Source organism: Phaethon aethereus (assembly GCF_964289735.1).
Source record: "Phaethon aethereus genome assembly, chromosome: 3".
NCBI classification, from domain to species: Eukaryota; Metazoa; Chordata; class Aves; order Phaethontiformes; family Phaethontidae; genus Phaethon; species Phaethon aethereus.
The window spans coordinates 83,214,414-83,240,585 of NC_138576.1; the positions used below are offsets into that span (position 1 = coordinate 83,214,414).

The following is a 26,172-nucleotide window of genomic DNA, read 5'->3' on the forward strand; positions in this document are numbered from 1 at the left end:
ACCATATGTTGAGAATCGGTCATGTCAACAGCTTGTTAGAATGTGGCAAACTAAGTAGGAAAAAATAAAACCACAAAACCACTGGCACTGTGAGTGAAGGGTTATAATGCAGGTCATAAATATAAACTATTGTGCAACAAACAAACATGACAAAGCCTACCTCTGTTAAATTTGTTTATATGATAAAAAAATAAAATATTAAACTGCTTGTAGTGCAACATTCTATCAGCATACATAAGTATACCATGCTTTGTAAATTTACTGTTACATTATTTACAGTATATAGCAATGCTTTAAACAAGAGGTGAAAGAACAAAAATAGGTAATGAAAAATGTTTACATACAGGTATGAGACTTAACACTGCCCACCAAATTACCAAGTTTGCTTTGCAGACTTTTGTGTCACATGAACCTTCCTGCCGCACACCACACAGTACACCTTTCTGTCAGCTGTGGTATGCTCTGTTTGTAGATAGTGGAAAGATGTTTTTAAAAACTGCATAGCCTTCAAGCTTTGTCTGTTTCTTCAAACACCACTTGCAAGTACAGCTGTAAAATACACAAGAACTCCATCAATTATCTACATCTGATCAGTCTAAAAACTTGCCTCTTGAAACAAGATCAGTAACTATTCACTCCTGTAGAGCTGTACTGAAGCGGGACTAAGTTAATGCCCTTTTCCAGCAGTCTCTTAGTTGAAGGATGGTATTTTATAGCAGGAAAATAAGGGAGAAAAGCAGTTCAAGGATTCCTATCCATTATTTAAAATTCTGAGCTCTAATTGGGAGCTAAGCTCCCAGAATATAGAACAAAATATGAGAATTTAGAATTGTGTGCTGCATTATTTAACATTCTGTAAAGCTTCTGCTGGTGTGCACTGCTCAAACTGATGAAAAATGAATACAGTAAAAATGATGCAGCAACTATGCCTGCAGTACTTATTTAATTTGCTATCACTGTCCTTATATTAGAGAAATAAGGATTAATCATATCAGAATAATTAACTACACAGCAATTCCTTAATTCCCCTCATTGAGCAAGGGAGAAAGGACTGTCCTAACAGTCAACTTACATACTGCAAGGAGTTAAGTAAAATCCATGAATATTGAGAGGTGTCTTAAGGACAACTGTTTACAAGAAAGACTAACCACCAAGCCATTCTTGGGAGTAGGTCATGTGACATTTAGGTCTCTTCCTCTACCACTCCTAAAGGGAAAAGTCTGTTCCTCACTTCCTCTGAGGAATGTCTTCAGAAGACTTCTTTTAGAAGACTGCACACCCATTCCATAGGCTGAAACAGCCCTAGAAGAGTTACTCTAGATGACCACACTGCTTAAGCAGCAAATAGTACTATTCTCTTGTTGACATTTCTGCTCATAGCAGACAGGAATCGGAACCACTTTGGGCTGGTTTTAGGGGTTGTGGACAAGTGGAAGTTTGAAAACCAGTGTCATCTTTGATTTTCAAGTCTCTGTCTTTAAATTTCCTATTTTCAGAAAAGACTATATAGTAGCTTTGGACAAGATACTGCACCATACATTTTGTGAATTCTCATTTCTAGTAATATTTGTCCACAATACAACAGAAATGATTCACCTTCTATACACTACATTAGGTAACTATTAGGGCAATAATACATTTCAGGAATACAGAACTTTTTAGTGTTTTCCACAGCATTACTCCGACTAAGCAAAGATCTATAAATACTTCAGTAAGAGCACTAGTGTTGCTTTAGTGGGCAGATGGCAGAAGAAAAATCAAAGTATATTAAAAAAAATCCATTCTACTGTGCATTATTTTCACTATATTCTATTCTACTTTAAAGGTTAACTGTGAGAAAGCCAAGCACTCAATACAGCACATTTATGAAATATGGTCATTTACCCAACACCCTGAGATTTCTGTAACCTTACCTTCTGTATTTAAAGTGAGTATTTGGGATTTTGTGTTTTGTTTCTTTAACACCCACATTCTTGAGCACTTTGTGCTTGTGCTCTACGTGGTGATCTCAGCTGTCTCAAGGCAGCATCTCCATATTGAATACCTGAGCCCATTCTTTCTGGATCCAGTTCTCCTGATGAGAAACAAAATGGTCACAAGTAGATGGATCACTTGCAAGTAATACATTCCAATTTAACTGACAACATTAGATAAAAATGCATAATGATATTCTCCTCTAGTGATGGAGAGATCTATTCCAATTCTGTTTACTTGTAGGCAATTCCAAACCTGTATAATTTTCTACTGTAATTTCAACCATGTGCCCTTAATCATAATGACAAAGCAGTTTGTCTCTGAGCTAGGCTGGTACAAGAAATGTATTTGTACTAACTACTTCTAACAAAGGAAATGTCCAAAATGTTTTCTGTGAACACTGTTAAAAAAACACCTGCTTTCGGAGACTAATATGCAAAGAAAGTAGTATTGTAGATACTAAGCCAAACAAAAATGGATCAGTTTGACAGTAGGATTCCATAAAGCACTGCCCCCAGAAGGAATTATCTCAACCTTCCTTACTTCTGGTATCCATTTCTGCCTACTCCAGACTCTGTGCCTTCAGAAATATTCTTACGGCTACATCGTGGACTGGCCAAGATTAGAAACATTTATTTTAAAAAAACCCAACAAACAAGATACAACCCTCTGAGCAATTCAGATCACTTATTCAGATTCGCTGCACGCATGTGTGCCCTCTGTAAATTAGCACATGACAGCATGTTGAGGGGACCAGTTGATAGCTCGAGGGTAGGGCTGCCATTCAGAAAAGACGTTGGGTGAGCTAGAGGAACAGGCCAGCAGGAACCTCATGAAATTTAGCAACTACACACGCAGAGCTCTGAACCTGTGACGGAACAAGCCCAAGCACTGGTACAGGCTGGGGACTGACTAGGTAGGTAGAGGCAACTGGGTAGCACTGGGACACATGGCCCAGAGGGACTGTTGTGGAATCTCTGTTCCTGGAGCATCTCAAAATGTGCCTTGGCAAGCCCCAGGCAACTTGCTCTCACTTGGAACGTGAATGTGTTCTAAATAGGAGGCTGGACTAGAGACCTCCCCAAGTTCTTTCCAGTCTCAATTTTTCCGTTATTCAGTGCATGACACAAACCAAACAGCAGCAGCTCACAGAAAACAGGACTGACTTACTCCAGTTGTGGTAATGCCTCTTCAAATCAGTCATGGAACTACATTATCATGAGAAACTAGCTATGCTTTGCTTTTGGTTCCTTTTTTTTGTTTTGTTTAAGATGAAAGCTGCTGTTTGGCATTGACTTGAAGTAGTAATCAGGAAATTCCTACGAAGATACCATATTCATCTAAAAATTTGTGTTTGGCATTCAAGATGTATATAACTGGAGTCTGAGGGAGACTTTTCAGGACAGCCAATACTTAAACCTTTGAAGATATCAAACAACCAGAAGATAACAGAGGAAAACTGGAATGCAAATTGCTGTAATGACACTTAACACTTAGGAGCCTGTCTTCGGTAAAAACCTGCCCACTTGCGCCGAGAAGCTTCTAGTATATTCCTAGATCTGCAAAATCGTTTCAACTGAGAGGCAAGAAGGTCACTTCAGAGAGACACAGTTGCTAGGAAACATCCCTGAAATGTTCAGTATTATCGTTCAAATTCTCTTGACTGTATTTCCTGCTATATAAGAGAAGCAGAATTAAAAGTTATATCTGCCCTGATACTAGGTTTTTATTCTGCATTGCTAAAACTGTCTAATGTCAGGCTTGATATTTGTAGGGACATAAGCCACAGAATGCACAGCCTACACTTAGAGCTGACAAAACATGTATGTGTAAAAACATACATAATTCACACCACCCCCCCCTTTTAGATATACAGATCTGACTTAGATGTCCATTCTTATTAAAACATATGGGAAGCAGCTATAAACGAAATGGGTTATTTTACCACAATGAAATGTTAGTTCTTTGGGATAATTCTATTAGAGAATTTTGGCGATATTTCTATGTGTACTTTTAGTTTTCAGGGTGGAAAAAAACCAATATAAATCCCAATTTACCTGATTCAATTTTATTAAGTATTTTTCTTGCACACTGTACAAAGGCCTCTTCAACATTTTCCCCCGTTAGTGCACTTGTTTCCAAGAACATCAGCTCTGCATTTGACACCAGAAAAACAATTTCAAAACAAGTCTGGAATGTCTGATACAGTAATTCAAAGCATGAAAGCTAGGAACTATGAAAATTTTCTTAAGGAGAACTATTGTCAAATAGTACAGTTTGTAAAAATTAGCTTTTGATGGCAAAACCACAGAAAACTTCCTTTGAAATTTATACATTAACCCTAGAAAAGTTGGAATCCAAACGTTCCAAGATATGGATGCACTGGGCTGTGCATGCAAAATAGTGCATGAAACCAAAGAACTTTATATAGTTTCCCATTAATAGAAAGTGGGAATATTTGCAAAAGGACAGGCAGCAGCCACAGCTGGTAGAAAAGACTATTTATAATTGATTTATAAAAGCAAAACCAGATTTTACTAATGGCAGGGCTGCAGCACAGAAGGTCAGACTGAGACTGGCTTTAGCTGTGACAGAAACCTGACCTCAAGACTGGAAATTCTGAATACTACAGACCAGGTAATAGTCCTCTGGACTCACGCCATATACTGAACTCTGATTCCCATGAGTAAAACTCAGTGATTCCAACTGCAGCACACCCCATCCAACCTTGTCTATAATCTATACAATCTATAAGATGCTGAAAACTAGGAAATCGTGCTCTTCGTTTTCCCCTCAGCCCTTTGGAGGCACGGTATTACCTGAAGGTGTATTACATTTCCTAGGGAATGTATCTCCACATAGAAGGTATTCTTTAAGTAGCAGCTGCAACTGGAAGAACCACTGGTAATGAGACTTAAATAGTACATGTAGTTCTCACTGCAGGCACTGTCCTCTCTCTATGCCTCATGTACTGACAGAACTCTCTTTTCTGTAGGTATTTGACAAAGTACAGTGGGCAAAGTATTCCCAATAGCACAAAAAATACATTATTTTAAGTGTTAAGCGTTTTTGAATGCTACATGAAGATTTTGTACTACTTACCATTTTCTTGTGCAAACCGGGATGCTTCTAAAAAAGTAACTTCACGATCTGCATCAAGATCCTTTTTGTTTCCACACAGTATTATCACAATATTTTGACTTGCTAACATTCTTGCATCCGTCAACCAATTAGTAAGCGCATTGTAGGTTTCCCGGCTATGTAGAAAATGACATCCTTTATTAGAACACGCTCATTTCTAGTGAACAGATAACTGAGCTCGGAAGGCAAATCTGTATTTGTGGCAAACCACAAGTTGCTGCTAGTCTGGCAAATCACCTACACATCTCAATAAGCCATCCATGAACTGGGAAGAGTGTCAAGTTCCTTCATGAAACTATTTAAAAGCTTAAAGTTTTTAAAAAGCAAAATCAAATCAACCACAATATATAAATAAATCTAACAATAATAAAATACCATGTTAATGTGAAAAGCTAAAATTTTAAGCACTAATCTAGTTTCAGCCTCCTGTGCATGAAATTTTGGGATAAGAGAATGAGTTAACATGGCATTCAACTGATACTTAAATTTCAGCTAGGATCGTAAGACTTTACTACACTTGTGGAGAATTGCGTGCCTCAAGTTTCACATTTGTGTCAAGACCAATAAGATCACAGGCAGCTACCCTGCACACACCATTAGTCATTGTAGTGGTGGTCAGAGACAAAGCCTTCAAGCAGCAAGACTGATGGAGGAGCCCAACTGACCTTAAAGCACAGATTTCAAAGACTGCTGAGAGGAGAACAGTCCACTCGCAGGACAAAAAGCAACAGATCTAGCGAATCATCATTAACCAACATGAAACTTATCTGACAAGTATCAGTCAACGGTGGCCAGGAAAAAAATGTGGAAATGTTTAACGGTAAGGTATTCCACTGGCTGCTTATAATACTAAAAAAAAAAAAAAAAAAAAAAAAAAAGATGGGAGAGATGAACAGAACTTAGGGCTAAAGTTAAGTAATAGGAGTAATATAGTTAAGGTAGAGCTAGCTTCTCCAGAGGATGGCCTGTTATACCAGCATACTAATAAGCAGTCTCTACAAACAGGGGTGTACTACCTTGGTTAAAAGTGGCTAAAGTCTGCTCTTAGTTTCTGTTGCGAGGCTTCTTGAGTCAGTGGTTGCATGTAGTCCACTGTGATTAGAACAGCTACAGTTAGGCCAATTCCCATGTATTTGTCTAACCCTTTGAGACTGTTTACATTTAAAACATTCACAATATCTCATGTAAGCAAGTTCCCGAACTTCAATATGGACTAAAACAGAAATACTTTTTACTTGTCTTCTTTTCTTCCTGCTCATTCTCTGTTAAAGGATTAGATACTTGGAGGGGATCATTACGTGTTAATTGTATCTGGTAGTCTATAAGCAAAAGAGTTGCTAACTTTCTTACCTGGTTATATCATAGACAAGCAAAGCACCTGCAGCACCTCTATAGTAACTCCTTGTTACAGACCTGAAATAGAATTACAGGTGTACATTTCTGTAGTATCTTCATTGTTTCAAATCTGGGTTAATAAAGTGTAATCTGTATTATGAAACAATTCTCATTTACATATTTTTAAATAAAATGGTTTTTAGACAACATTATCAGCCGTGCAAGTGCAGACTATTGACAACTAGGTTTTTTACCAAGTATTTTTGCTAAATATAGCTATTTAGGGATTCTCAAAGACCATTATGACCTGTGTGCTGCTGAAGCTACACATATCATCATACTGTATGTCCCAATACAGAACTGGAAGATGATGGTGATATCTGTGGCATGAAAACAGCATAATTAACTTATGTTTGAACTCGCAGCAGTGAGGTGAGAATGAGCAAAGTAGCTGCCATTGAACAATTTAAGACTCCTTAAGTTGAAGAGAAAGAGGCAAGGAAAGCAAAGCATCCTTCAAAAGGTAGAGGAAGAAGAAAAAAAGACTGCTAAGTATGCAGAGGTGTGATCAGCCTTAAAAAGAAAAGAATTAGGTAGATTATAAAAAGCAATAGGAAAAAAAGGACCTGCAAGTCTGTGAAGACTTTGAACTTGAAAGCGCAGAATTTGTATGAGCATCTGAAAGCACAGAGCCTCCAAGCTTCTCAAAACCCCAGGATATCTGGCCAACATACTGGAGAGATCTCAATAATAGAGGCTACATGGCACTGCAGCTTTGCCTAGTCACAGATGTATCCAATGTCTATTTCTAATAGAGGACATTTATCTGGATTGCTGCCCATGACTCAGACTTCTACCACCTTACTCACCTTTGTTAACCACCAAAATAAAAAAAACACCACCCCCCCAAAAAAGTTATGTCCTTTTGATGGAGAATGTACTCAGAAATACATTACATCCTTACTGAATTTGATCTAAGCCTTAGAAGTATGACACAGTTAAAATACATCATTAAAAGTACATTGGTGGCTCTAAGTATTGGCTGACAAATACACTGCTTTTTCTTTAAGAAACTTGGAGATCTCAGTCTTTCTAGAATGTATTTAGCCAAGTGAACTTGACAACTGATCCTCCCCAATAAAATAATATTATGCTATGAAATTGTATGGCATTTAGTTATTCCAACCAATAGAAGTTCTTCTAAACACAGAGTTAAGCACACAGTTAGTTAAAAAAAGTATTCCGAGTTGGCTAGTGAACAAACTTCTAAACACATATTCTATTTGTTTACCTTATCTATAAGAGAAAATACGCAATGAAACTAAGGGCAGAACCTCAGATCCTGCAAGGCAGCATTGCTTTACTGAAGTCAGTGGATCTATGTCGCTACGTCCAAGTTGGAAGATCTGGCCTAGTTAACAATATGAAAGCAGATAAACAACTCCCCTGGCTGAGAAACTATGCCTACTTATAAGCAGGGGAAAAATAGCCAACACCCACAGCAGCAAATTAATATCAAACATTTAATAAAATGATTGAAAAGGGTACCTGAATCTCTCTTGTCCTGCTGTATCCCATATCTGCAGTTTTACATATTTTCCACCAACATTTATGATCTTTGAACCAAATTCCACTCCGATAGTATGATTTGAGTCATCTTTGACTTTAAAAAAAAAAAGAAAACAAGACTTACTTGGAGACTATTTAGAGTGAATAATTAGTTTTTACATAATCCGATTTAGGTTATATAAAAACTCCTCAGTGTTCAAATTACAAACTACTTCCTGAGCCATCAAATTCAGTGCCACTCATAAGCCCACTGCCACCATGCAGAAATCAACATTCTTACAATCTTTGAACATCCTATTCAATTTAAAATTACTACTAGAACAGCCTGCCTTAATAAAATAATTCCCAGTTCCCATTAATAAATGGCAAGGCAACTTCTGTACATTTTTTTCCAACTGTGTTTTCTAATGTTTTGATGCAATTTAAAGTAAAAAATTCATGGAAAAGCAGAACACAAAAAGACAGTCTTGCCCATGAATAAGCACGAGCTTTTCTTCTTTAAAGCATGAAGTTAAGATATTTGCTCTATGTACACTGTTGATATCATAGATTCTCAGCAATATACAACTGCCCATACAAGAAACAAGGTCACAGCTCAAGCTCAATCATAGAATCATGTAATGTTCCCTGGTGATTACACATTATCCTAGAGCTGTTTAAGCTTATCAAGAGATAAGGTGAATTACCATTCAGTTGAGAAAGATAACAGTCACCTTAGATTTACAAAAGTTTCTAAATGCATATTATTTTTGTTTAATAATGATGCTAAATGCACCACCCAAGAGGAAGTTTTCTTTTATATCATCTATTCATCTCTAAGTAACATTTACAGCTGAGTCTCTACCAGTATTGTATTTATCAGAGGACACAGTCCTTAAAAAAAGAACATGGAGTGTCTATGTGTTTTGAAAGGGACTAGATGTTGGGAGATTTGAGTTCTGTCCAACAGACTTTCTCAATCTACTCAAGCAATTCAACTTTTACTTTGCCTACTCGGAATTTTTTCTAAAAGATCTAAGTCTCTACTATATATCTAGTGAAGGTTATAGTTGCAAGATATATTCTCACAAAAAGTAAGTGTATTTTCATCAATATCCTTTTATATTTGAGAGTAATAGAGAATACTGCTCAGTATCAGGCTTTTGATTAGAGGGAAACAGTGAACAATGAAGATTTCCAGCACAGCTCTGAACATAACTCTCAGTTAAAACCCTAATCTATACAAATAAGAATCTATACAGGAACTCCCATACAAAGACTAGATAGTCATGTAGGCAGATCCTTCATCTGTGGTACAAAGCAATGGAGAACTCTTACTGTACTCACATATACTTACATTTCTTTTCAATAAACTGGTGTAGTAAACAGGATTTTCCAGTACCAGCATTTCCTATGACCAGGAACTTAAACAGGAAATCTGAAGATTGAAAGACAAAAAAATTGCAAAATTTTAGTATGTACTCACATTTTTATCACAAGAGCAAGCACACAAGCCAGCTACTCTCTAGTAGCTGTTATTTCAAAGAGAAGAGTATATGACAAAATTAGCAAAATAACAGTAAAACTTAAGAATAACCCGGTGTATTCAATAGTGATGTTAAAAAGAAAGAGCTATGAATGCTATTTGTTTATGGAGATACAAAAATGACAAGATATGAAAATGACTGAATTTGAATTCTGTTAAAATAGGCTGAATTATAGGTATATGCTTGGCTTGCATTCCAGCAACCTGTTTTAAGGGTATGTAAAGCTATTACCTATAGTCAGTACAAATGCCCTATATAATGATGCCATTTCTTAAAATCTGTATGTTTTTGTACTATTAAAAATGTTTGTTTTTTTTATTTTATTCACATTAATTTGCACTTCTCTCTATTAACTGCTTATTACTCATACTTCATTTTAATACCTGTAAAGCTGGAACAACTACAATATTTTTCTACAAAATTTACAGGCAAGAAGTGATTTTTATTCTGGGATGCCTGCTTTTACATTTCCTCCACATAGTAAATTAAGATACAGGTACGTCTGGCACTTCACCTGTTTATAAGCCACTTACATCAGTGTTCATCAGTAATACATGTATTCAAGATTTATGGTCCATTTGTATTGTTTTAACAGTTACGTATAATGCTTTAACAGTACCTCCCCAGACTTGCTTTCAGCTTGGCTAAAGACTGAAAAAAACCTTCCTAGCTTTATAGTTTGTGCAAGATTCACTATTTATTTTTCTACCAGCAGCAGCTTTTTTTACAGTCATCTTCACAACGTTATTGCACAGTTTCTCTTATAAATTTAGTAGGTCTCCAGAAGACATCAGATAAGCGTGCAATGAAAAGGACTAAGTTTGCAACATCAACAAAAATAAAAACTTAACATTGATTTCATTAACAGTGTTCAGAGCTGTCAAATGGGTTACACAGATATTGGCCCAGGGATGGAAGAATAAAAAAAAAAAACCCAAAACTGACTATGCTAAGCAAGTCAAAGCACTGATACATTACTCTATCAGAACCTCATTTCAGTCTTTAGCTTTACAAACTGAATTTAACATGCACACAAATCTACCTGCTCATTCCATTTAATGCAGGAATTGTTACTTCTTATGGTACATCATAAGCACCCCTTAGCAATGGTAAAAGCAACAAGCAAGTTTCTCATATGGTAAGAAAACTTCCACTGTTGAAGAGTCAATAGCAAAACAGAGGCTATGAGTCCTGGGAATGTTCACCATCCTTTGTCTTCACCTGTCTTCCAAGCTTTATTCATATTTAAAATGAGGTAGTGTTTTACCAAGGAATTTTGCTTTTCTTACATTTTACATTTACATGATTTTTTCTTGTTTCAAACGTTGTAACAGGCATGGTCCAGATAGTCTACCCTTCTCAGAAAGAGATTGCTGTTTCTTGCTCTCAAATATGACCATTTACATGCTCAAGACATTCTGTTCCAAACTCCTCTCATTCTTCACGCCCCCACCCAGCTGCTCATGCTTTCTCGATGAAAAAAATAGTTACAAAAAGGATTTTGCTTCAGGTTGTGAAAATTTTGTATGTTATCACCTGTAAATAAGGGCCCTTCATGTCATCTCAACTACAAAACACAATGAAGCCGAGAATGCTTCATTCTATCGAATCTTCACTGTTCATATGAAATGTAGGTATCATAAATAACCCCAAAATGTTAGGTAACGAAAAAAAAATCTGTGAAAGAAAGCCAAGTTTCTGTTTTTATGGACCAAATATCACTGGTTAGCTGCCTTGTGTATCTTTTTGTATATTTAAACTACTGTGGGTGTGTGTAATCTCGCCAATTTTACCACTTTCAGAGAGTTCCTCAAAATGCAAGATGTTCTGAGACATAGTCACAATTAAAATAATTTGTTTCTGGTCTCTGCAGTTTTTCCAAAAATAAATCTGAAATCCAGTTAAAACTCGTTCTCCTATGTTTCTGGTGAATGCTGTTTGTCAGATTTTCTTGTTAAAAACAACTATAAAATTCATGTTTACCTTCCTTTTTCCATGGAAGGCTCCTGTTATTGACAGTAGTATAACAGCTACTGTCAAACTAAACCAGGAAAAGAATAAAACAAAAACTCTATTCCTACATTAATTTGCTCTGCAATTGCAAGCACCGGTTGTTACATGTGGTTCATGAAGCCATACTTGTGCAACCCACAAAACAATGCTGAACAGGAAATTCAATACGCTGCTCCATTCTGTGCAGACACGCTGTACGCCTGTGAGAAATTGAAACAATGGTACGGCTGCCAGGGACTGAGCTGGAATAACTTCAGAACAGCAGTGTATTTTTCCTGTGGTGTTTTAAGTTGAGGTGCTTTATATTTTGCTCTGGAAGCAAGAGTGATATTTGGGGATTTTATATTCACGTCTTTAAGTTGGTAACATATTCTAGCAGAACTTGTATAACAGACTCCTAATTCCTATCAAGATTCTATTGTGCCAGATAACTTTGAAAGGGAATCTTTCCTACAAATAAATCATCTGGATGATGATTCAATACCTGTTTGTTTAGTGGACAAAAAAATATATTCCCCTCTGCCAAAATAGCAAAAAGGTTTTCTAAGGTGAAACTTGAAACTGCAGTTACAATTCACTTGTTTACAGTATGAAAGTAAGAGAAATGGGTTTTATTCTACCATAGAATGGAAATAGCAAAATCTTATAATAAAAAAAATCAAAACCCTTCTGCACAAAAGAATGCAGCAATGTTTCCAAACACATGTAGACGCATAGAGTAAATGACACTTTGAAGTTACATTCACAAATGTAACTGTACTTCTATCAGTTTAAGCTCCAATTTTGTGTAAATTGTTCACAACAGCAAAAGGCTTTTAGACTTATGTTAACAGTTTATCCACAAGCACTGGAAAACACGTTTCAAGAAATATGGAATACTTTACACATTTAATCAACTGCAAGCAAGGACAAAAAAAGGGATTTGCCAATACCAAAACTCACAAATATCCATATTTAACAAGTTTTTAAGTTCACAGACTAGCATATTAATGAGAAAGGTAATACCAAGTAGGAACAGGGAAAACATTTTTCATTTTGTTATTCTGGACCTTCTTTCTTATAATGTCATTCTGTATGATAACAGGAACCTTATCAATTACACTTCAATTTTTTTTAATTGTTTGATTTAGAATATGAAATATCTTCTCTCTGAACTCCACAGATGTATCTAAAAGTTTAGCACAGTTCAGAAACACAGAAACTGCAAGAGACTGGACAGATAGCTTCTTTTAGCCCAACTGTAACATCACTGTGTACTCACACTCAGGAAAAACTTTTATATATTCATTTTTTGCAATGTCACCAAACACAAACACTAGAATATGAGTTGCATGACTGCTTAATTGCTCTAGTTTTTCTTTTTGGTCTCCTCTTCCCAGAGGAGTTAAGTCATCCCATTTCAGAGCCTTTTTTTTTTTTCTCAATTGACAAAGCAGCTCTGATCTTCAGCATTCCAGTTAGCCGCCAAAGCTGTCACCCTAGAGAAGTTTTTCTTTTGAATTGTTTTGTTCCTCCTTCATGGAAAAGCTAAAAAACATCATCATTCAGATGTTACAAATGCTTGCTACCATGCTGGCTACTGAAAAGGCCTAGAAAAGTTAAAGTACTTTGCCTGTAAATAAGATCATCATTATACAGAAAGGATTTAGGAAGAAAACTGAACTCTGTGCCAAAAAGAAAAACAGTTACAAGACATGCACTACACAAAGCATAGAGAGATGAAAGATAGCATTGCACAGATGTTTAAGGAAATTAGGCAATATAAAGAGTCAACTTACTCCCCTCTGCGAGCTACATGCATCACCTGATCCCAAACTGGGTAGGGGATACAGGGAACAAAACTTATTTTCTAGCACAGGTGAAAAGAAGCAAAACTGTGGCTCCACCCCAAGGATGCACCAGCAGCTAAACTCCATGCGGGGGGGTGGGGAGGGAGAAGGGCGGGGGAGCTGAAGGGAAAGAAGAAGGGAGACAATTGTGGGCTTTGACTCAAGCACCAGCAACAACAGATGGTTGATGTGGAAACCTCCCCCAGACATCCAACCTCCTTCTTTGACTGAAATTTACTCCTGCAGATGGAATAATTGAACAGCTTCTGAGCTACTGTAGCTTAGTCTTTAAAATGTAACGAGAATTATATTGTTTCTTATATGCTTCTGAATACAGAAGGGAGAAAAAAAGACCGAATTATATCGTCAATCTCAGTTCAGTCTTCTTCCAACTCCTTGATAAAGAGTAGAAATTATATTCGCTAATGCTGACCCTTTGGAAACTCTCTCTTTCATGCCATGAAAAAAAGAGTCTTGTGGTAGTTAGGCATCTTCTATTTTGCAGGTCTGCATAAGGAAAGAGTGCTCTGAAGCATTCCTGCTGGCACATGCTGCCTCTAAATGAGAGAAAAGAGGAGCCATTCTCCCTGCTTACTCCTTTCTCTAGCAATAAGAGTTAATAAGATAAACAGGTAGAACAGACAAACCTGGCTCTATTCCAATCTGCATAATGGATGCTTGAAAGGGGGAAGATCTGCTTCCTTAGAAGCAAAAGAGCTATGCCCTCTATGCAGTAAGATCAGATTTGAAATAAACTGAAGGACAGGGTGATAAATACAGAGACCATCAGATAAGGGAGGGTGGGGAGAAAAGGATGAATCAACTTGTCCAGACCAAAAAGGAATCTTTTTTAAACCAACATAAAGACTATACATTCTCTGACAACGACAAAGATTGATAAACTTATGTGACCAGACTGGGAGTACTAGACACTAGTGGAGAAAACACAGGAAAGTAGGGACTGAAGAGGTTTGACCGGAATCCGATGTATCACATTTACTCAAACGTAGTGCAACCTTTCTTCTACCATTTAAAAACCAAAGGTTGCTTTGCATTTACCTATTAAGGGCAAGCTATTTTTATGTCAATCTATATTTACCATAACACAAAACCACATACATTTTGCACTTTGGAAGCAGGAGAAAGCATGCATGTGCTGTTACATGGTAACTATCTAGAGAGAGGCCATAGCATCTCAGAAAACTTGAGTTAAAGTAATTTCCCTATGAATACGAGATTTGTTTTCAAGATAAAGTTTTTAAAGAATGACCCTCCAAAAGCAGCAGTAAAATGTTCTTTCTAAACTTAGTCTCAAAATTCATGGAGTTTTCTTCTATTCATGATGGTTTTGGTTTTGGCACTTTCTAAGGGAAATAAATTGTTCACATAGGAAAGGGATAAACAGATTAGAAAGCTAAGAGCAGAAGCTATACAACTGATGAAATAGATCTACAGGAAAGAAAATACAGATTGTGAACAAAGAATTTAGTGCCAAGACTGTGAGAGGCTACAGGCCTTGGTTTGAAAAAGGGAAGAGACAAGAATCACAGTAAGGGACAGAAATAGTTGGGAAAACTGGGTGAACAGAAAAGATTCAAAGCAGACAGAATTTGACACAGAGAAAAGAACTCGGAGAGAAAAAAAAAAAAACAAACAGGAAGAGACATGTAAATTAACTGAAGTGGATAATGAAGTATGATAGGCAGAAAGGACAGACCAGAGGAAAGGATCTTTATTTCTCATGGATTGAGAAAAACATTGAAAAAAAAATCCCTCTTTCAAAGGGAAGAGAAGTTGAAACCTCACAGCAAAATTAAAGTCATATACAAGTAAGACAGCAAAATGACGTTTAAAAAAACCAAACAAACCACCAACCACTTTCCTGAGCCTACCTGTAAGGGATGAAAAGTTTGAGGTTACATAATTAGAATGGGTCATAATCCAGGCAATAAGAAGAAAAATCCAATTCATGAATAAGCCTGATCCCAGCACTGAGGTGATACAGTGACCACTGATCTCGGTCACCGGGGGAAACTGCTCTAATACTTCTATCATCCTTGATCACTGTAATAGCTGGTCAGAAACAAACCACCCTTTGTTCAGACAGTGACCACATTAAATACCAGAGAGTTCATCAAGCACAGAAGGTCCATGATTTCATCACATCATACTGTTTACTTTGAACTGTCAATTGGGCTGCTACCTGTGTGGACAGGACACTGCAAAATTAGATATTGGTTACTGTTATGGTAGGAGATGGTTATAGCCATTGTTAAATTTGATGTTATAACTTAATTTTTATTCTTCTATCTATTGGAAACCTTGACACTCTCACATACTCTACCTCAGAATTTTTGTAGCTCATGTATGAATAGAACAAACATTGAAACTCAAAAGAAAAAGATACCAAACAAGAATTAAACAAATAAAAGGAACAGAGCACAACATCCACAAACCCTCAATTTTATGGGCTTGTCTTCTAGGACATCAAAACAATCGGAAAGTATCAACAGCTACAGTGGGCTTACGACTGCTATTTTACATCACTAGAACAATGCAAAAAAAATGTTGAAATGTACTTGTTTAAGATATAATAACCTATTTAGCTTGCTTACTATTATAGCATCAAAAGAGGAGCACTGCTGAAATTCCATCCGTCATCTCTGGTTGTCTACTCACTCATTCACTTAGAGACCACCAATCCCACTATAAGCACAGCTGAAGTGATCCTAGTTCTTGATCACAAGAGTTCAGAGCACAAAGAATTAGTTCAAACTCATATCTAAATCAACAGAGCACACCTCTCTGGTTTCTACATACAAGTCTTACATGTTTCATGAAAGTATGGAAAAAATAAGCAGGGTCTTGGTATCCTAACATTTGCACTTCAAGACCTGCCCCACACTCTTGCCTCATTTTGCCCCTTAGTGCTGTGCATTTGCTGTACACCAAAGCACTGACCAATGTGACAAAACATCTTAAGCACTGATGACTAGGGTATTGAAAATAAACTGACTTACATAGCAGAAATAATCAGGTCAGTTAGCCTACTAATAAAAACTCCTGATGGCCATGCCAGTCTCCCTCACAGTTATCTGAGTAGTTGTGTCCAATTTTGTTGCAATTATCCAAACAATTCCTTATTTTTGAGACTCTGCTCTAAAAGCAAAAAGATGCAAGTCCAGCTCTAAAGTCTGAAGAGCTACTTAAGATAAAACATTGCAACAGACAAAGCTAGAAAGTGACAAGTGAAAGGCTTTTATCACAGTATTCCATTCTGATCTTATTCTCCAACAACCTATCACATGGACTCTGAAAATGTTTACATGTATTGATGGCATTTTTATACTGCAAAATATTACAGAACTATATGTTATGGAAAGGGGAGAAAAAGCAAATTGATTCAAGCAAACACAGTTGTTTCAAGCAAAAATAAAAAAGAGAAATTAATACTATTCAGTCACTTCCCATCTCCTCCGCCTAGCCAGCAATACTAGCTCTGCTTACCTTTTCAACTGCTCACTTTGATGCTTCCCTGTAAGGCGCCGACACACCCTGTCAGTGCCTGCACTCTGACTTACTCTTTCGGATGTTTTTCTACTAGCAGTAGTTAGACATCCATGCCACCACAGGGACATACGGACATGTTCACTGATTTCCCCCCCCCCCCCCCAATCCGTTCTTTTTGATGGTTGCACATCTAAGTCAACAGGACTGAAATCCTAACTTGACCCGCAAAGGAACAGAGTCTCCATTTAAAGAGGCGTGCGGCTTCTCCCAGAGGACACGCACTGCAACTTTCCTTTCAGAATTCACTGAACTTAATTCACTTATGTAGCGTCTAAGTTCCTTCCCCTAGATCTCACTCACATTTCGAGTCAACACCTACAACACCGCGAAAGAGAACGGGGAAGGCTCACTCTCGTGGCAGCCTGGCCGACAACGGGAGGGACAGGGCGCTGCGGTGCCCACAGCTCACAAGAGCAGGCAAAGCACACCGCCCGGGGCAGAGAAACCCGCCCGAGCCCGGGGAGCCGCCTCAGCCCTCCGCCGCCTCGCCACCTTCCCCGACAGCGGCCGTTACCCCGCTCCGCAGGGGACGATAGCCCGAGCCCAGGCCCGCTCCCCCGGAGGGAGGAGGAAGAGGAGGGTCCCTTCACCCCGCTCCGCCCTCGGTTCCTACCGTAGGTCTCGGACATGGCAGTCTGCGACATTTCGGGAGCGGCGAGACCCCCCTCCTACTCCTACTCCTTCTCCCCCCGCCCCCTGCCCGGGGACGGTGCTGGCCGGCAGAGCCGAGCGGGCGGGCCGGAGGGAAGCGGACCTGCCACGGGCGCGCCGGCCCGGCTCGGCCCCGCCCGCAACAGCCGCCGCTGCGCACGCGCGCCCAGGCCTCCTCGCCCGCCGCCGGCGGCCCGTGGGGGGGGGGGGGGCACGAGTCCCGCCTCCCCGCGCAGGCGCAGCGGGCTCGCGGTCGGCGGCCCCGCCTCCCCCACCACAGTGGCCGTCAGGAAAACAAGGCGCACGTGCGGGGTTGTAGAGCCGCGGAGCTGTTGGGGCGAGGGCGCGCGCGGTTACGTGACACATCCCATGCCCTTCTCCTCCCCCCCCTTCTCCCCCTCCCCGGGGCAAGGCGAGGACGGGCTCTGTGTGATGGCGGCGGCCATGCTGGCTGTGGCCTTGCTCTGGAAACTTCCCCCTCGGACAAACACCCCCCGTGCGGCTCCAATGTCTGCGATGGACGTTGAATGGTGTTAGTGTGGTGAAGGAGTTCCCCTCCGCGCTTCCTGGGACAGGCAGCAGCTGGGGAGGCTGCTGCGGGGAGCGAGGCGCTCGTGTCTGGGCACTCACCGCGCTGCGCTCAGCCCCTCGGCTCTGGCACATTGTAAGCACCGGAGCAGATTGCAGGTGACTTTCCTGCTGGTGAGCGCGCAAATACTTTTTCCCTGGTGCAGAACCTCTCTGCGACAGTTCTCCCTGAAAACTGTATCCCACTGCCCAGCTTTAGTCCTAAAATGTCTACCCCAGTTTCTTCGTAATTCTGGCTCTTCAATTGCCAGCTTTTCAGCCAACGGCTGAGCCTTTTGCTGCAAATCTCTTTGTGGGACATGATGGAGTCACCATCATGGGAAGTGTTCAAAAAACATGTAGTCATGGCATTTCAGGATATGGCGTAGTGGGCATGGTGGTGTTGGGTTGATGGTTGCACTCGAAGATCTTAAAGGTCTCTTCCAACCTTAATGATTCTGTGTGATTCTGTATATATAAGCTAACAGAGAGGGTTTTTTTTTTTTTGCAGAGCTCCTGACTTCACCATCATTTTTCTTACCTACAAGGTAAATCCCAAGGAAAGTCAGATTGTTGAATAAACTTCCTGATTGCAATAACACTTGATTTATATTATTCTTTCTTTGATGTCTTGCTAACTCCCCTGTGATCCTGGTTAGTCTGACAGCAAGGGGCCTGAGACTCCACCACAACAGCCTGTCTGTCTTTTCCCTCCCCAAACAATACTTCCTGTGTGTCCTCCCTGTTCTTCTCTCTGCCAGGCCTTTTAAAAAATTCCTCTTCTGTTATTTCTGGGTTTTAATCTTGTTACTCACTACTTCTCATTCTTTCCACTTCTCCATCATCTCCCAAGCTGTAGGAAAAACTGCTTTTGCCTGTCCCAGCCATTTCCTTACCCAGTCTGTTGCTGGTCAAAGGTCAGGTTTTAAGTTGCTATCTCTCATCAGTGAAACAACACAGGTTGAGCCAGCACCAAGAAGCCCTCAGAGAATCTGCTGATTATTCTTGATGTTGTGGATACGTATTGACAAAGAAACTTGCTACAGTTTTCAAAGAACCAAGTACTTAATGAGTTCATACTATTAACAGTAATTAGAGGTTATGTACACAGGTTCCCAAAGTTATCAGAGGCTCGATGCACAGAGGGTATTGAGTTCTAAGGTGTCACACATGAGCACTTCTCTGGGGTATCTGCTCTCCGGAACGCTGGAGGAAGCTGAGGGGTCTTCACATGAGCTGCATGGATCCCAGTATGTCACAGATGAGAGCTTTCTGGCTGAAAGTTGCTCCCCAAAATGGTACCTTTTGAGGCTTAGTTTAGGCCTTAAAGAAGTTTGGTCTAAGGTCACCAAATCCCTGAGAGATGTTGGTTATTTCTGCTTTAAAAAAAAAACAAACAAACAACCAAAAATGAAAAATGTTAACAAAAAAATCCCCAAAGTTTCGTCAGCGCAGAAGTAGACGGATCTTACTAGATTACTAAAAACATGTTGTGTTATATCAATAAGAGAACATGGAAATTTAGACATCTTGCACTGTATAAACAGTACTTTAGGCTGCGAGACAAGTTAGTCTTGTCAGATCTTGATTTTTAATATGTGTATCTTGCAAGATGAGCTTGCCTATATGGACATTATATTTGGTACATACGTCATTGTGCCATTGCCACACTCCTCTGCCTCCAACCATTCCCAATTAGTTTACATACACATGCCAATAAATACATTACAACTGTAAAGGTTTCTATAAAAGCTGTTAGTAATACTGAAGAGGAAGATGGAGGTTGGAAGAATGGTAAAGCAAAGACAGGAGAATGAGAGAGATGAAAAGAATACAGTGTTTCAGTATTTCTGCTTTGAAGAGGAAATTAGAACTAGGTTAGAAAATAGAACTAGCACTAGGTTAGAAAATACATAGCTGATACCTCAGTAATTTGAGAATATAGCATCCTGTATGTTAATAAAATCATTCTTTCAGAGTAATAAAAAAATCGATAGCTAGAATTGACCTCATTGGTGTCTACCTTGAGTATGAGGGTGAAAAATGCTTAATTCATCTTCTGATTTATGGTTTCTGTTGTTTACATCTGCTGGAAACTTCTGGCTCATGTAAAAACAGATATATTATGTCAAATTGTATCTGCAGATCAGGCATTTAAATGGTATCATTTGCTCTTCAAATTAGTTTCACCACAATTATTGTGCCTATAATTGGTTGTAGTTGTAAAAGTGCTGTCTAGAAAGTCATGTTAAGTTTCTCTAAAAATGCTAATCTCATTTTTTACTAGTTTTTACTAACCAGTGTACCATAATATTAGTGCCTGACACCTTAGGAATGGAAGAGGACCCGCAAGATCTCCTCACAGCCAGACTTGGGATGGGGTATTCTGTGAAAGCTCTTTCTTCCAGAATAAATCAACCCAACTTTCAGGACTTAGCAGATTTGGGCACGGCTTTTAATGACCTAGCATTGCAAGCGGCCAGACCCTTCTGTTTTCCTTTGCCGTATTGTAGGGAAACAAAATTCAGTCTGGATCTGAAGCTGGGCCGTGTTTCGGATTCACCTCCAGGGTGGGCTGAGGGCTTCTGGCTGGGGCTGGGGTGCAGATGAAGGTGGGACAGGACTTGAGAGAGTGATAGGGCATGTCTTGGTTTCGTCTGAAGGTGGCACTGCAAGGCCATCTGTGGAAGGCACTGCAGCAGCCTGACACCACACGTGTATTTTCTCTGTTAGTTTTGGCTGTGTGGCACGCAGTCCAATCTGAGAGGCTCAGGTACAATGGGGAATAATGTGTTCTGCCCCACTTGCCTGTTTCTTGTGTACTGAACGTGGAAAGCAACCCAGGGTATGTGGAAGCTGCAGGCTTCAGATGGATTTGAAGCAGCAATGGATTTGAAGCAGCAATGAATTTGGCTCCAACAACCCAAATGAAATATGAAGATGGGTGATTGATGCTCTGAGAAGCCTCTGAGATTTCTGTGGCCTCCTTGTACTCAGCGTCATAGGCCAGCTGACTTCATCTGGAAACAACTGACATCATCTGAACACTGTCATCTTCAGCTTCCACAGAAGCTGCCCTCAACCTATGAACATGGTTGCCAATTAATGTGATTGCAGTTATGCATGGAAATATATGAGCTGGATGCTTCTAAAATCATGGGCTAGTCCCTCAGCTGTTAGCCCAGAGCGATGGGAGCTGGTAAAGAAGGTGACTGCAAAGGTACATAGGTGCTGTAATTGAAGTCCTTTATCTGGCCCCGTGGTGAACTTTTCCAAGAATAAATATGAAGCTCACAAGCTACACTACTGCACTGGCAGCTAGTGGTAGCTAGAATCTGGCATGCTGTATGCTATCCTCTTTTCCCTTTTATCATGCTCTCTTCATCAGTAGTAAAGGAGAAGGCAGCCACACTGTGCAACCTGGTATTTGTGAAGAATCACCAGAAGCTGGGATAAGCTCATTTTAGGATAGCTTTATGTTATATTGCAGAAGTACAAATTTGCCCTAATGTGGGATTGGATACCACCTCTTTTTGCCTTGCAGAACCGTATATAACATTTTATGTGTTTTGTCCAGGGAAACATATTAATGCATTTTTACTAGCAATCAGATATATAGAAGCCCTATATTTAGAAGAGAAATACACAGTATAAAAAAAAAATTAAACAAAATTAAAATATAGGCCATAGCTTTCAAAAACAACTAGTGATTTAATTTTGCAAGAATCATGTAAATAGAGTGAAGGATCTTAAATTCTTATTTCAGCATGTCAAGAGAGGTGTGGGAAAATTAAGGTAACAAAAATTTGGGGCATGTTATAAAAATATGTTACACATTTACAGGGTCTAGAACACATACAGTTTTGTGTGACACCTGTATTTTATGAAGTTAGCCTCATGATGTCACTAATTAACTGCTCTGTTCGTGAAATAGTGATGATGGGATATAATTGTCTGCATTTGTTCACTTTTAACAATAGGGAATGGCTGAGGGGTTTGATATTTTTGATATCACATACTTGAACTAGAAGATTTGTTACTAGATTACTCAGGAACACTTGAGGCAAGGTGCGTATTTCCCCGCTAGAACCCAAAGCAGTTCTCCTTGCTCAGGAGAACTCACATACAATGAAAAAATTGCTCATTTGGGTCCTGTTTCTCAAGTGAATATCCTTGAAGATGCAATATAGCAGTCTTGATTCCATTCTGCAGCTTCAGTTGCTTTGAATGGAGCACCAGGAAGCAATCGAGGCTGGCTTTGGACATGGGTGTGAACCTGCATGGTTCACCTGGATGGTTCAGCAAGTGGTGCCTTTGTCTGGGTCAGTGTGCGAGCTGCATGCTCAAGGAGGATTTTGTCTTGTCATATCCCACGTTACAGATAACCAAATGGTGGATGCATGATTTCATGCTCCCAAGGTCCTTGTCTCCCAGACAGCTGAATCAGGGACCTGTCCAAAATGTACCATGATGCCCGTGCCTTGCTGTGGGGGGTGCAAGTAGCAGTGCAGCTGGACCCCGGCCCATGCAGGTACTCCCATGTCCCTTGTTCAGCTGTAGCCTAAACACACACTGGTTGTCTGGGCACTGTATGTATCAGTGCAGAATGAGAGGCACTTCCAGAGAGGTCTTCAGCCCAGGGATCATCATCATCTGTCTGAGGACAGAGTGGATCACCTCCTGTCCTGGCTTTGGCTGGGTTAGAGTTAATTTTGTTCCTAGTAGATGGTATAGTGCTGTGTTTTGGATTTAGGATGAGAATAATGTTGATAACGCACTGATGTTTCAGTGGTCGCTGAGCAATGATTACACTAAATCAAGGACTTTTCAGCTTCTCACACTGCCCTGCCAATGAGGAGGCTGAGAGGGCAGAAGAAGCTGGGAGGGGACACAGCCAGGACAGCTGACCCCAACTGGCCAAAGGGATGTTCCCTACCATATGACATCATTCTGAACAAAAACTGTGGGAGTTGGCCAGGGGACGGTGTCCACTGCTCGAGGACTGGCTGGGCATCGGTCAGCAGATCATGAGCAATTGCATTGTGTATCACTTGTTTTGTATATTCTTTTATCATTATTATTTTCCCTTCCTTTTCTGTCCTATTAAATTGTCTTTATCTCAACCCATGAGTTTTACCTTTTTTTTTTCCCCCGATTCTCCACCCAGTCCCACTGTGGGGGAGTGAGCGAGCGGCTGTGTGGAGGTTAGCTGCCTGCCGGGTGAAACCACACCACCTTCTCTCCGTTGGCTCTGTAATAGAGGGAGCCCAATGTAGGCTTCGAAAAACTAACTTGCAGGTACCTGAAAGTAGGAACTGTCAACACCTGCCCCAGGGGGTCTGGCTTCATCTTCCTTTCTCCAGGCCTTGCTTGGGCAGACGGAAGGAGGGCCAGTGATGAGGCACCGGGCTGCTGGGGAAAACCACTGAATCCCCTGGGGCTGTGCCCTTCGGCTGTCCCCTGCCTTCCTGCCTCCCCCGTGACCCATTGCTGCCAGCATACTCACAGCAGGCTCTGCTTGCCGCTGCTTTTGGAAGCAGCCAGGAGGTGTGCATGGCCGGCTGATGGTATATTATTTTGCAGCTTCTAGGCCTGCTACTGGCAGTTCATCATGCTATTGGAATGATAATGGGCAAACTTCTGTTCAGGTTTGGCACGTAAAGCCAGGTTTTAATAAGCTTCTCCTCCGCCCTGAACTGTTACGTACCTTTAAACATGCAGTCCGTAGTGACATCTTGCCTCTGAAAGTCGCTTTCTTTAAATAATCTAAACAGACTGTGAAGCTCCTGGAATATGTTTGCTTTGTTGCGCGCACAGATGCGATCAGAGGGAGACCCGGTGGGACACGGCTGGCAGTGCTAAGCTGTGCTCGCTGGAGACGGCTCCCCGGGCGGCAAAGGGTGCTCTGGTCATGAGGTGCTGCGGTTTTCAGCTGCAGTGGTGGTAAAATAAGCTGCGACTGCACATAACACTTGCCCGATACTGCTCTCCCTCCTGAATGCGGTGGTATTATGCAGCCATGAAAGCTGGGACAGGCCAGTTTTCATGTGAAGAGGCCAAAGAAGGACACACTGCACATCTGTCATAGCTGTAAGGAGAGCTCAGCAGCTGGAAGAGGCCTGGGAGAAGAGAAGGCAGCCATGGGTGAGGTGATGTCTCTAGGGCTAAAACCTTGCTGTGGCTTTGCACAAGCCTGGAGATGAGAACTGTGCCAAGATGGTTTGAGAAGACTGGTCTGCAGTGAGTGTTAAGCCTTTCATTGCTAGATATGTGCTAAATTTTTCTGAAGCCACAGAGTATTTCTGTCCTAAAAGCCACAAGATTAGCATTTTCCAACTTGTTATTGTATACTCGTGAAGCATTCCACAAAAGAAAATATCTTAGTAACTGATCACCTATTAAGGGATCAGACTTTGGATTATTTTTTTTTTTTAGACACACATAAAATTCAGAACACCTGAGGTCTAAAGTTGCTTTTTATACACAACATTTTTGGTATAAAAGACAAGGAATTCACCTTGCAGTTTGCTGAGACAGAGCTGCCCGACGTGGATGAGGTGTGTGAAATCCCTTGTGCTGCAGAGAGGAATGCTAGACATGTTCAAGAGTGTCTGAAGGAATAATCTGTGCCTAAATATAACAGAATCTGTGTAGCAAGTGAATCTCAGGTCCCGAAATGCAATTCTGTCTCTGGCCACACATGTCATTTTTCATGACTGTGTTTCTGCCTGGTTCACTTGGAGATAACCTTGTAGCTGGTTTTGCCTTCTAGCTATTCTCTTTGATAGTATTTTTTGGAAAAGAAAAAGTTTTAAATACTTGTGGTCTATGAAGAAGCTTCCTTCCTCTTTTTTTTTTTTTTTGTAAAGTACATCCTTAAACTGACATGTTGATTGAAATGAATGGGCATGGATTTCCATCCAGACTAGGGTGTTAGTGACTGAATATTGTTATTGATGGCTTATATAAAATGTGTTTGATGATCTTATCTAGTTTCCGACCTGTTGCTGTCACACAAAACCTGCACAAATCTGTTATCACCAGTTAGAGGAAAGGCTGAAGACAAATGAGGCAGATATGTTTTTCAGCAGACGTTACAGAATTTTTAAGTCTGTTGGAAGACTCGACCCTCCCTGTTTCTCTTTCAAAGCCAGCTGAATGTTTTTGTTCCTTTTAGTCCTTCAGGTGCATTGTACCTACAGCAGTGCCTACACCTGGGTACATCCGAGGCACCAGCTCTGCACAATGCCTCTTGCTGCCCACCACAACTGCCCCGGAAGGGCAAATTCCCTTTCTCAGCCCTGAGGGCAGGTACCAGAAGCACCTCCTTCTAGTTAAAAAGCATGTGTTTAAGCTCGATTCTCACGTATTGAGGTCCCTTTGGACCACTCTGGCATCGTAAATGTCCCTGAAGCAGGTACCCAGAGTGCAGAATTCGGCTCGTAGCTTTTCTGCGGCTGCGTACTGACTGGGATTGGGGACGGTGCCTCAGGCACAGGCACAGAAATTCAGAACAGATGTTCATTAAGGCATCCCAAAACAGGTACCCTGCCTACAGCTACTTGGATGCTTGCACACCACATGTGCCCGTCTGCCAGGATGGCACTGAGCCCACGCTGGTTGAGCCCTCAACATAGGCACTGGTGTGGTGCCGGGCATGGCGTTTGGTACCTGACTTCTGTAACCTGGCAAGAGACCTCGTAAGGGCATGGTGGCCTCCTCAGACAGTTAGCACATATGTATCTAAACAATGCTTTTTCACTCTTGACCACACTTGTTGACCTCTGCTTCAGCAGAGGAGCAACGAGGGCTCCGGGGCCATTTGCCAGGTGCATGGGTTGTCTTGCAGGAGGCAGCTCTGAAGCTCTCACACAGCTTCTCCTTTTAAGGGACGGGGAGCGTATTCCAGCAAAGCTCTTAGGCAGTTCCATGGGACGTCATGCCAATGCCAGTCCATGGCAATAGGAAGGAAATTAGTTTAAAAAAAAGAGGAGAAA

The 26,172-nt window shown here is 40.5% G+C and overlaps 1 protein-coding gene across 2 annotated transcripts; it reads right to left on the minus strand.

The window, feature by feature from the left end:
* Positions 1 to 1,958: 1,958 nt before the first annotated feature.
* RAB4A (RAB4A, member RAS oncogene family) lies at positions 1,959 to 17,601 on the minus strand (the record flags this gene model as incomplete). Of its 2 annotated transcripts, none has more annotated exons than XM_081998471.1 (7): positions 1,959 to 2,074; positions 4,032 to 4,127; positions 5,077 to 5,231; positions 6,466 to 6,528; positions 7,999 to 8,113; positions 9,356 to 9,436; positions 17,571 to 17,601. In XM_081998471.1, 7 exons carry the CDS (start codon positions 17,599 to 17,601, stop codon positions 1,959 to 1,961), a joined length of 657 nt encoding a protein of 218 aa, XP_081854597.1. The 2 variants fall into 2 exon arrangements, with proteins under 2 accessions (XP_081854597.1, XP_081854596.1); XM_081998470.1 differs by lacking the exon at positions 17,571 to 17,601 and adding an exon at positions 11,330 to 11,381.
* Between the last annotated feature and the right edge of the window lie 8,571 nt (positions 17,602 to 26,172).